The sequence below is a fragment of the Physeter macrocephalus genome, unplaced genomic scaffold (genome assembly GCF_002837175.3).
Source record: "Physeter macrocephalus isolate SW-GA unplaced genomic scaffold, ASM283717v5 random_28, whole genome shotgun sequence".
Taxonomy (NCBI): domain Eukaryota; kingdom Metazoa; phylum Chordata; class Mammalia; order Artiodactyla; family Physeteridae; genus Physeter; species Physeter macrocephalus.
Genome location: NW_021145314.1, coordinates 118360 through 130755, shown reverse-complemented (window position 1 = coordinate 130755; position 12396 = coordinate 118360). Strand labels below are relative to the sequence as shown.

General features: G+C 47.3%; 1 protein-coding gene across 1 annotated transcript in view; it reads left to right on the top strand.

Moving 5' to 3' along the window:
• Positions 1-11130, top strand: part of LOC102974867 (forkhead-associated domain-containing protein 1) — a gene marked incomplete at its 5' end in the record, with an annotated part of 65697 nt that extends 54567 nt beyond the window's left edge. The window contains 3 exons of the mRNA XM_055082166.1: positions 4169-4249; positions 6745-6801; positions 11014-11130. Of these exons, the coding sequence (XP_054938141.1) occupies positions 4169-4249; positions 6745-6801; positions 11014-11130 (255 nt within the window). The remainder of the gene's footprint in view (positions 1-4168; positions 4250-6744; positions 6802-11013) is intronic.
• Positions 11131-12396: the final 1266 nt, after the last annotated feature.

The window sequence follows — 12396 nt, the reverse complement described above, 5'->3', positions numbered from 1 at the left end:
CCCTAGGTTCTTCAGAACCTTTTTTTTTTTTTTGATTCCATATATATGTGTTAGCTTAACCTCTCTGAGACTCATAGTCTAGCTTGTCTCTATTTTTTTAAACTTTCTTTTTTTTTAATTTAATTTTTATTTTCTATTGGAGTATAGTTGATTTACAGTGTTGTGTTAGTTTCAGGTGTACAGCAAAGTGATTCAGTTATACATATACATGTATCTATTCTTTTTCAGATTCTTTTCCCATATAAGTTATCACAGAATATTGAGTAGAGTTTCCTGTGCTATACAGCAGGTCCTTGTTGATCATATATTTTATATATAGTAGTGTGTATATGTTAATCCCAAACTCCTAATTTATCCCTCCCCGCCACATTTCCACTTTGGTAACCATAAGTTTGTTTTCTATGTCTGTGAGTTTGTTTCTGTTTTGTGAATAAGTTCATTTGTATCAGAAATTTATCCCTCCCCGCCACATTTCCACTTTGGTAACCATAAGTTTGTTTTCAAAGTCTGTGAGTCAGTTTCTGTTTTGTAAATAAGCTCATTTGTATCATTTTTTTTAGATTCCACATATAAGGGATATCATATGATATGTGTCTTTGTCTGACTTACTTCACATAGTATGATCATCTCTAGGTCCATTGATGTTGCTGCAAATGGCATTACTTCATTCTTTTTGATGGCTGAGTAGTATTCCATTGTATATATGTACCACATCTTCTTTTTTTTTTTAACATCTTTATTGGAGTATAATTGCTTTACAATGATGTGTTAGTTTCTGCTTTATAAAAAAGTGAATCAGTTATACATATACATATGTTCCCCCACATCTTCTTTATCCACTCCTCCATCGACGACATTTAGGCTGCTTCCATGTCCTGGCTGTTGTGAACAGTGCTTTCAGAGACTCATAGTCTAGCTCGTCTGTATTTTTTTAACTTTTGATAATTCGTGTATTTTATCTTGCTCTTTCTATTCAGATAACTATCTTTTCTACCAGTTTTATTGAGACATAATTGACATACAGCACTGTATTGAGTTTAAGGGTGTACAGCATAATGATTTGACTTACCTACCTCCTGAAATTATTACCACAATAAGTTTAGTGAACATCCCGAATTTTTTTAAAGGTGGCTATTCTTATTTTCATTGTTCTGCCAGGTGCTAGGGATACACCGATGAATAAGCTCTCTGAGAATAAAGATTTGGGTTTGCTATTCTGAGTACCCAGAATAGTACTCAAGTCTTTCTGACTTGGGGCTGTGTATTTGTACACGCATGCTTGCGTGTATGTGTGTACATGTGAGTATGTGCTGTGTGTTTGCATGTGTGTTTGTGTGTGTGTGTGTGTTGCCTGCATGAGCTCTAAGGAGGCCAAGGTCATAGAAGGGTGCCCTTCTCTTCAACCAGGAGGTGATGGTCAGATAGTTCCTTGCAGAAGCCCGCCCTCCATCCTGCAAACCTTCCAGGCAGTAGGTTTCCAGACAGCAGGCTCTCTGGCTTATACCCCCAGAAATGAAAAGTGGCTGTCCTGCTCTGAGGAACCCTGGATGCGGTCTTTCCGTGGCTCACTGCTCTGAATTAAACATCACAGGCCTTAGTCTGCGTGTGCCATGGGGCTGCCTCAGGCAGAGGACAGTTTCCTTTCATACCAAGCAATGCCAGGGAGAGCTGGGCCAGTGACAGAGTTGTGACTTTCCCTTTGATGTGCCCTCTGGAGAGCTCACCCCTCCCCGAAGTGCCCCCCCCCCGCCCCCAGGGCTTGGCAGGCTAGGCCCCAAAGCAGAGACACCAGACCACAGAATGGAACAGCAAAGGGCCCAAAAAAAGCCATTGTCATGTACTGAAAACCTGAGGATTTACATAATCAGGCTTCACATGCATTATTCATGGGCTGCCTCATTCATACACAATGCAAGGGACGTGCCAGCCTGTTTGGCGCTAGACATCCTTCAGCCGAGAAGGGTCTGAAATGGCCGAGTTGAACCTGTGTCAGGGTCCCCAGAAGAGCTACAGCTAGTAGCTTTCAAATTCGTGGAATTCACAACTGGGGGAAAGATGTATATGAACTACAGCCACGATCATGGCATCGCTGATGGTATCATGTACTGAGCACTTACCAAGGGGCAGGCACCTGCTCCACACCGCACCTGCTTCATCTCCCCCATCAGCCCGCAAGGGATGCTGTCAAGTGTCAGCCCCTTAGAGAGAGGGGAAAGCTGAGTTGACAGAGGGTACCGTTCCCTGGCTACTAAGCGCCAGAGACAGGATTCCCTCCCCACCTGCTGCCCTCCCCAGCCCATGTTCACTTTTCCACACCCCTTCCTTCTGTGTCTCCCTTACCAGCGTGGCCCCCTTGTATACCTCTCACCGTTGCTCCTGGGGTTTTCACTCCAGGACTCAGGTTTGCATTTCAGGCTCGTTATTAATATGTCGTCAGAAATCCCTGTTTGTCAGGAAGAAAACAATAATAAATTTTAAAGTTTTGCTGGACTCTACAGGGCACTTGTATACATCTGTCTTGGCATCGGTTCCTTCCAGGGAGTATATCTTCCTTGTTTTTAAGCCGAAATTAACAGAAAATAGAATTCCTCTTTTCTAAGTTTTACACTTAGTATTTTCACAAGGAGCCTTAGTTTTTTTAGTCTCCTGTATGAAACTTTGAAACCCTTCACCCGTTCATAGAGGTGGCAGAGTTGAAGCACTGAGATGAAATTACACATCTTAAGCTTCAGAGTTGCACCCCCCCCCGCCAAAAAAAATGTAGTTTGTGGTTTTAATGTTTGACCATCTCTTCACCAAGCAGAACTTTCAAGAATCAAAAGTCATACTTCCACACTAATCCCTTTGGCCGTGAAAACGAGACTTGGTATAAAATGCTGGGCATCCACAGAGAAGTGGGTGTGCGGCTCCGTGCATGTGGCAGAGGAACAGGAACCATGGCCCGGGCCGTGCGCACTCTAATCCACATCCCACATCGCTCGAGAAGCCGGCAGTGTCTCTCAGAGTGCAGAGGACAGATTTGGAGTCAAACAAATAGAGGTTAAGCCCCACCGCTGCCCCGAATGACCCTGAGTAAGTGGCTTGACCTCTGTATGGCAGGTTCCTCAACAAAAGCAACCAAAACTGTTAACAAGGGGCCTACTCCGTGGGGCAGCAGGAGGGTTAAATGGCAAAATGCCTGCAGTGCCTGGCACATCGCGAGCCCGGTTTCCAAGGGGGAAGAATAGGCAGCTCATGGATGGGTGGGGATTCCTCTATTTCTTTCAGGGAGCTTCCTGCCAGCTGACTCCTTCCCCGGTCCTCCCAAAGCCGGCAGCTCTCATGGGACGCGCTCTTCTCTTCGGTGAATACGACTAGGGCCACGGCCAAGAAAGGACCCAGATACCTTTTGTGAATGGGCTAAGGCTGGGATTTTCAACAGGAAATTTTTAAATGCACAGAAGTTGCCACTTGAGAAGCACGCAAGCCCTTTCTTAGGGCTTGAAGTGTAAGAAAGGCTGAAGGGCACCGGCTGCTTCTGGCAGGAGAAGCCGCTCAGCTCTCCTGCCAATCAAATCTCCAGCCAATCAAGTCCTGGCTGGGGGGCGTGACCACCGCTTTGCCTTGCGGCCTCAGCCACGAAAACCCCCTAACCTTCCCTCTGCTTAATTAGCTCAGATCCCTCTGCTTTAAGAGGAGGATAAAAATGGCACCTAACTCGTAGCCTTCCATTCAATGGGAGGTTGTATACAAAACCCTTAGCACATAGGACCACAAAGCATACATGCTCTCCTACCATCGTCATTATCCTCACTGTTCGATTTAACTCACTATCTTCCAAGATTTCCTTGGGCCCAGGTATTCTCAAGATTCTAGTTTCCTCCGTGCCACTTGTGTGTTTTTGACCAGGAAGTAGAACTTGGTAGATGTTGTGTAGGAGGAGCGTGGGATGGGCGGGGCTTGGGGTGGTACTCTTCCACCCACAATGATGAAGTAGAACCACGTGGCCAGGCCTATGCAGCATACGGATAGAAGAAGGCTAAAGAAAAGGACCCTCACCCACCCCCTTCTTCCACCCACCAATCCCAGTGAATCCCAGCGTCTCCTAGAAATTTCAGAGGTGTGTCCCCGAATGGAACAGGTGGGGATGCATTAAACGCTGTCGTGCTCACCTGATATTTTCACTCAGGAACGTTTAGAGGACCTCGTACAGAGAAATGCCAAAGAATCAGCACCTTGCAACTGTTCCTTCAAAGAGAAAGAGAGGCAGGTATGGAGAGGTTTTCTGATCTTGCAGCCAGACACAAAATAGGTACCTTATTTTCAAAGGGTAAGAGCTTATGGAGTGTAAATGCCAGCTTAGGTGGACCAAGAGACATCCACACACCTCCAGTTCCTTCCCCTCCCCCACCCCAGCCCCTGCCCCTGTCCCTTCTCCTGAACAAACGACCTAAGGGACCCAGTATCTGGAGGTGAGAGAAGGCAGAAGGGCAGTGCAACCATCCTAGGTGCTAAATGATTTGGGGACATAGAGACAAAATCATAAGAAAAGGAGAAGGGGAGGAGTGGGGCATCCCAGGAACCCCTGCCCTAAGAAGGAAGTATGTGGGTGAAAGAAGGGGGGAAAATGGTACAAAATGGAGCCAGAAATAAGGATGAAAGTGGTTAATATAACGATCCCTTCACCTGCCCAAGGGGAGCCCCATTTGATGGTGGGCTTTCTGGCAGCCCATGGGAAATGGAAAACCCAGTGTGGTCCAGAGTTCACAGCGTCCATGAGATATGATGGCTGTGTTGCTCAGAAGTGTTCATAGAACAAAGACAATACTGGATTTTCCCCCAGAGAGGACATTGTGTGATATAACGGACAGCACCCCTGAGAACGGCAACGCGGTGTTGGCTGGGCCACATCTGTGCACAGCTCTTGAGACAGACTGATGTCATCACATCCCAGTGAGTTCAGTGAAGTTCAGGAAAAGCAGGTGCACAGGGGCCAGGCTCTGCCCTTCAGTGCCCAGCTGCCCACTGATTGAACTTAATCCAGGAAGGAATTTTGCAGCAATGTTCAAACTGGGGTTCCCTGGAGCCTTTGGGTGCCATGGAAGGGTGTGACTCTCAAAGCACACACAGCTTTCTCCCACCAGAGAAGCTCTCCATTATCTTGTACCCCAAGTTCCTCATGGGATTTTGCTTGGATAAACGGTTCTGCAAAATAAAAGGCGGGGGGTGGGGGTGGCGGGATGGGGTGGGAGAGAAGAAGGCTGTTGATTTAAAACTAAACCCTGCTTTATAATATCTGGGAATTTGGATAGCGACTGTCTCAACTGAGTGTGTGATAAATACTGAGTGGCTGCAGGCTCGAGGCCTTCTCCACGGAAAATGCCTGGAGGGCAGCTGTCAGTTCAATACGGGCCCATCAGCCTTCACGGACAGGCCTCTGAGGGCAGAGTTAGCATCCTTCTGGGAGAATGGAAGAGTCTTGTAAGCACCTATGCCCGGTCCCAAAAGACATTCTTATGTCCTCCGTGAGTTTTGTAACTACCCAGTAGGGTTGCCAGATTTAGGGGAAAACAAACAAACAAAAACCACGATGCCCAGTTAAATTTTAATTTCAGATAAACAACAAAAGCTCTTCGGTGTAAATGTCCTAAATATTACACGGGGCATATTCACACTAACAAATTTGTTGGCTTCATTCTGAAATTCAGATTTAACTGGGCATCCTGTATTTCATCTGGCAACCCCTGCAACATTTACTGAGCACCAAATAGACACCAAGCAGGGAGGTTCTGAAGCAGGTGTTGCAAGATGGCAGCCCGCAGATATATTCCATTTGGCTCATGGGAATTTTTTTTTAAGTTACATTTCAAAATAGGGCAGTTTCCTGGAATACTCTGGATTTCCAGCTTCTCTGGGAAACTCGGAAGATCTGGCGACCCCAGGCCCACAGACCCACAAGCCACCATCACAAGCCTCCATCTTCCAGGCCCCTTACAAAGGCACCGGGCTCGTGTGTTTGCTGCTGTCCACCACCACCCCAGCTCACCTCACCCACTTCTTTTACTTTCCTGGCCCCTGTAGGAATCAGGTTGGCGACCCCGGTGGATGCTCAGGGCTCTCGGAGAAAGTCTCCTTCCTGACACCACTGCACATTCACCTGCGGAGTGTCAGTCTGCAAGGGAGACCCCAGTTCCCTCTCACTTTTGGGTCCCCAGTGCCTAGGGGATGCTCTTCCTTTGATGAGCTGCCCCTGAGGTGCGGGGTCTTGAGCAGATCAAGGTCAGCAGTAACCAAACCCCAGGGGAGGGGCAAGCTCCAGATTTTCAGGGATGCTGGCTTCCCAACAGGCCCCTGTAGTCCCTGCCAGGGAGGTTAGCCACTGGGGCTTTCAACATTTCCACTGGGTGGAAACCCACTGGACATCTACAGCCTCTTCCCCTGATCTAGGAGGCTCTGCTTCCAGCTAAAGCAGATCTGTCCTCCAAGGAGAATACAGTATCCTTCATAGCCTCCTTGGTTGACCACCTCCTTCTCTGCTGGAATCTGGAACAGAGATTCCCTAAGAGGTTCAGCAGGACAGTGTAGCATTGCCCAAAAGCCACACCCCCTTCTGCAGACCTCCATCCTCACCTCCTCACCTAGGAAGGCTCAACCTTCCATCCAAATGGGTAGCATCTGAAAGTTGAGAAAAATCCATTTTTCTCTGATGCAAAAGGCAAAGAAGAACATAAGCTAAATTTTGTCAATATTCTTTCTGTGTTAAAGAGACGAAAGTTTGTGGAGATGGTGAAGAACTCAAAGATGCAGAACTCAAATTTCCAGGTGAGCCAGAAGAGAGAAGAGAGAAAACCATAGAACGTCAGCAGGAAGCCCAGTTGACAGTTATCCCACATCTATTATGTATTGAGCATTTGGCATGTGCCAGGCACAGAGGCAAACACTCGACGTGCAGTATCTCATTTAAGCTTCACAGCAACCCTATGGGGTGGGTGTTGTTATTATACCCAATTTACAGGTGAGGTGTCTGAGGCTCAGAGACTTTATTTGTCCAGAGCCACACAGCTCAGTAGGAGAGCTGGGAATCAGTGCAGATCTGACACCCAGGTGAGTGCTAGCTTTTCCTCCTTCAGGTAATAAACCTGATACATTTCCAGTGGCATTTCTCTTAAATTTCAAGGAAGCATCCTCTAGAATTCTCTTAAAAGTTGAGAATTAAGACTATGAAATCTTGAACATGTTGAAACATTGCCATTGACAAATCAGCCCTGGAACTGGAATTAAGCCAACCCACGTTCCCACTTTGCAGACAGGAGAGGCGAGCTCTCAGGAAGCTTGAAAGCCAAACACATTTTGGTTGAATATGAGAGAGGAGACATTCAAGTTTGATAAAAGGCCACAGTCATGCTGAGGCAACCAAATTATCATGGGAAGAAACGAAGATATTCTAGGTGAGGGATATATTTGGAAAATAGAAGCTTTTCAACCAGCATCCTTGTGCTAAGACCAGAAGGTGGTTACTACCCAGAGCAGGATGTTAAGAGGATAGAGAGCATCCTGAGGGCCCCCACTTGATCTGAGACGTTTGCCACCCTGCAAAGTGGAAATGACTGGAAGTTTGTTACTTATTCATTCATAGATATGACTGAGCTGGGAGGAGGCAGAAACTGCCCTACATCTAGGTTTTGTCTGAGGACCACCTGGGGATGTAAAATGGCAGAGGAGATATTGGGATGGGTCCCGGATGTTGTGGGAGAATTGTGCTTCTCTGAGATGTGAGACCCCCCGGAACTTCACGCCGCCTCTGGATTTAACAGAAGCGGGGCAGATGGTGCTTTGGCTAAGAGCAAAGAGCCAGCTTCCCATTCTCCCTGCCCTCCAGCCTGAGCTTAGAAGTTTGGTGTCTAGGATCTCCTCAGTACAGAAAGCTTTCCTCCAGGTTCCTTGCCAAGTGTAACTTGGGCGACTCCTTCCTCAAGAGTGGGCCTGGAGTCCTTCGGGGGATGGAGTCACCAGGACCACCTTGAAAAGGATGGGACGTGTAAAATCTGCTCTGTCTCGCCCACTTATAAGAGAGTCTCCATCTCTAACAAGCTTCAGAACTAACACCTCCTACCTTTTTAAGACCCTCTGGTTTTTTGTTTTCTGTCCTCCAAATGCCATTCATCGATTTTATATTTTTTTTCCATTGTAGCTGTCTTCTATAATTGTTTGTCAGTCATATGCTAAGGGGGAAAATCTTCTAGTTGACAAATATTTATTGAAAACTAGTCTAGGCCACATATTGTGGTAGGAACTGGGGATAGAAGAATAAACAAGACGATACGATTCCAGCCCTCATTCATTCAACGAATATTTGTTGAGAGCCTACGATATGGCGGGTCCTGTCCAGATGTTAAGGTTCAATCCCGTTCTGAGTGGGAGCCATATCACCTCTGCGAGGCCAAAACTCTATTTTATTTTTTTTTTTTTTTTTTTTTTTTTTTTTTTTTTTTTGTGGTATGCGGGCCTCCGTCTGCTGTGGCCTCTCCCGTTGCGGAGCACAGGCTCCGGACGCGCAGGCCCAGCGGCCATGGCTCACGGGCCCAGCCGCTCCGCGGCATGTGGGATCCTCCCAGACCGGGGCGCGAACCCGGTTCCCCTGCATCGGCAGGCGGACGCGCAACCACTGCGCCACCAGGGAAGCCCAAAACTCTACTTTTTTAATGTATAAAGCGCAGACGTACACACAGCGCTCTCTGTAATATTCAAATTTTATGGACCTGAGAGCAATTAGGAAAAAATGCCTAAGAAGGCTCCTTAGGGGAAGAACGATACTGAAAAAAAAGGGTGAGAAACACTGGGTTAGATCAATGAAGAAGCACACAAAACTCCCTGTCTTTCTGGGGTTTATTCTGGGATAAATAAATGAATATAATGATTAAATAACTACTTTTTGAGGACAAAGGCCAGTGCACTGAGCTCAGGAGCATATTTCACAGGGACCTCCCTCCCCCGCTCCCAGGTCAAGGGCCAAGAGAGGCCTCCCTGAAAGGGGGATGTTTAAAACCAAGACCTGAGGTTGTGTGGGAATGAACTGGGATCTTTCTAGAACCGCTGCTTGCAGATGCCCAAAGCAACCACTTCAGTATGCCCTCAGTTAATTTCCAGTTAATTTCCAAATTTCCAATCTGGATGCTGTTCTTTAAAGGAGGGGCTTCTACCCCTGCCGTGTCCTTCTAAGGACGGGGCATGTGGTCCCAAACACTCAGGCTGAATGCATGTCTCTGCCTGTGGTCACTGGTTCAAGACGGACCCTGCCAGGTTCCCCCAGCCCTCGGGCCCACACTTGCATTTTCACGTTTCCCATTCCCCATCTCTTCCTGTTCCCAGTTCAGCCATCCCGTCTGCCTTCTGCTGTCCCCGACCCCCCACTCAAAAAAGTGGACCAAAGCTTGCTCTGTGGTGCTTCCCACCCCAAGCTCGTGGCAGACCTGGGGCTCGGGGGACGCTGGGACCAAGGAATCTTTATTTTTTAACAAACACCCAGACTCCAACTCTGACAGCCAGCCCCACACCGGGTCAGGGCTCTGGCATCTGGGAACCACCCAGAGCCAGCAGTTTTACTGAAAATCAAATAAAAAAGGATACAAAGGAAAAGTGGTTTAGAGGCAAAAGATTTTCAACATTTCCTGTCTGTTTTCCTTTTATCTGGGCATTCCCACCAAGATTTACTTTGTGGACTAGTGTAGAGATATTAGCCTTTCTTACCCTGAAATGATTTTGTTTTCCCTTGAAATGATTTTGAATGCAGTCTCACAACACATTCAAGGCTCCTGTCAGCCACTGGCACAGGTCTGGCCCGGGAGGTGATTTTTAAACCTTTCTTAAAGAGAAAAGAGCTACAGAGATGGTCCTAACAGCCCATTCTATTGAAATCCACCCAGAACCTGCTCTCAACCCCTGAGAAAGACAGGACATTCTGGTCCCTATTTGACAGATGAGGAAACCAAGGGTCACGCAGTCAGTGGCAGAGCTGAAACCACCTGACTGAAACCAGCTGAAACCAGCTGACTACCCACCAGCCCTCTTCCCCCAAGGGCATGTGTTGGAGTCACAAACTTGCAGGAAGGCAGTGTGAAACCTGCTGGAAAGAAACTTGCAAGGTACAGTGGCATCTACAGTACATACAGAACTGTGTGAGCGAGAGATTCTTGGGTTGCAATTAATAGAAACCTATTCAGAGAGAGGGAGGGGGCTTTTGTAAGGATATAGGGGTGAGTGCCTCATAAAAACTGAGAGCTGAAAGAGAGCCTGGCCTCACAATAGAACTGGTAAGCCATCAGATCTCAGGCATCATCTCTTTGACACACACACAAGCACGCGCACACACACACACAGGCCGTATCTCCTCTCTGTGTCTCTGCATGGCTCCCCTGATCTCTGCTCTCTCCAGTCATGTGACAGGAAGGAATGACCTCACGGTCCCCCAGTTCAAAGGACCAGCCCAGGGAGCAAGTAGCATCTTAGAGCCCATAACCCCAAATCCTGGGAGTGACCATCTTAAAAGCCCAGCCCGTGCCAAGTGTCCGATCAGCTATGACCAGGGACCGAGTCACACACATGGCTGCCTGGAGCCAGGAGCAGTGCTCAGAAAAGGGTTAGACAGACCCCCTCGAGTATCCTGCATTTTCCCCTCCTAAGACATCAGAGACATAAGGCATTCAGTTCAGTAACAGCTTTTCGAGAGAAAGTCCATCCCAATGAATGTGCCTATAATCAGAAACTCGTGGTTCAAAAAAAGATGCAAATGTAAGAAGAAAACGTTATCTGTGTATCTGGAAGAGTGTACACCAAAATGCGAATGAGGTTACCTGTGGGTAGTGTGATAATGGTGGATCATTTTACCTTCGTTTTGCTCACGTCTATGTGCGTATATAAATATTTTTTACAACAAAGATTTTATTTTGAGTAAAAAAAAAAATGCCATTTGAGAAATATTTGGGGATCTCCCTACAATTATAGAGTTTGGGCATTTGTTGCTCTTGCTTGTTGAAGGTTGGAGCCAGAAAAGGCACCCCAAAGATGGACCAAGAAAGGGAGATGCTGAAGAGGGAAGTGTCCAGCAAATCCAGCCAGAGCCTTCTGTTTCCTAAACCTGGTGGAAGGAACTAGAAACGTCGTCCCGCTGGGCCTCGCGTGATCCTCCGTGAGTCAGTGTAACTCTTCTGCGTCAAACTACTAAGATGCTTTTTTAGGACTTTAAAAGTTGCTACCCTAGTGTGTTGCTTCCTAGACTGGTATTTTGCACAATACTGTATTTTGGAGTGTGTGAGGAGAGGGGTTCTTTTCACAGATATTACGAATGTAAACATACTCAGGCGTATGAAGAATAAGTTTGAAATTCAGACTCCTAGGCCCGGTAGATACAATTATGTGTTTAGGTAGTGACAAGCCCAAATGTCACACCTCCAAGGAGCTCTGAGAAACCCGCAGCTGAGAAAACCCAGGGCGCGTGCTGGGGCCACAGGACAGAATGGTAACCTCAGGGCTGTTGGGGCCGTGGTATAGTGCATTTATATCTGAATTTATTATAATAAATTTGAACCCCCACCTGTTTTATCGCTTCCATAACAGTGAGTCATGTTTATATGGCGCTCTGCGGTTTTCAAAACACTTCTCATCTAATCCTCTCCCAAGCCCTGGGAGGTAAATAGCATTATGTTCCCCATTTTACAAATGAGGAAGCTGAGGCCCAGGGAGGTTAAATGGCCCATCTAAAGTCACACAGCTAGTAAATTCAAGAATTGGGTCTGGGGCTTCCCTGGTGGCGCAGTGGTTGAGAATCCGCCTGCCGATGCAGGGGACACGGGTTCGTGCCCCGGTCCGGGAAGATCCCACATGCCGCGGAGCGGCTGGGCCCGTGAGCCGTGGCCACTGAGCCTGCGCGTCCGGAGCCTGTGCCCCGCAGCAGGAGAGGCCACAACAGTGAGAGGCCCGCGTACCGCAAAAAAAAAAAAAAAAAAAAAAAGAATTGGGTCTGGAACCCAGGTTTCTAACTCCATCTCATGCTGTCCATTCTGCTGCACCAAGACAGCCCAGTAGGTCAAGTCCCAGGCCATCAGGACAGACCAAGTACCCAGTCATCAAAGAGCACACACTGTCGAGGTGGACAGACCCCTTTCCCATGGTGTTTGAAGAGACCCTCATTTTTGCCTTCTCTCCAGCCATCTGTTCTCTCCCTGCCTTTCTTGTACGGCCAAAGACCACCAAACAAAACAGGAGGAAGAGCCAGAAGTCATGAATATCATTTATTTTTTTATTTTTAAAAAGCCACAATAAAAATATTTTGATATTTTAAAACCAAATGCATTCTTTGTTTGTTTGTTTGTTTTGCGGTACGCGGGCCTCTCACTGTTGTGGCCTCTCCCGTTGCGGAGC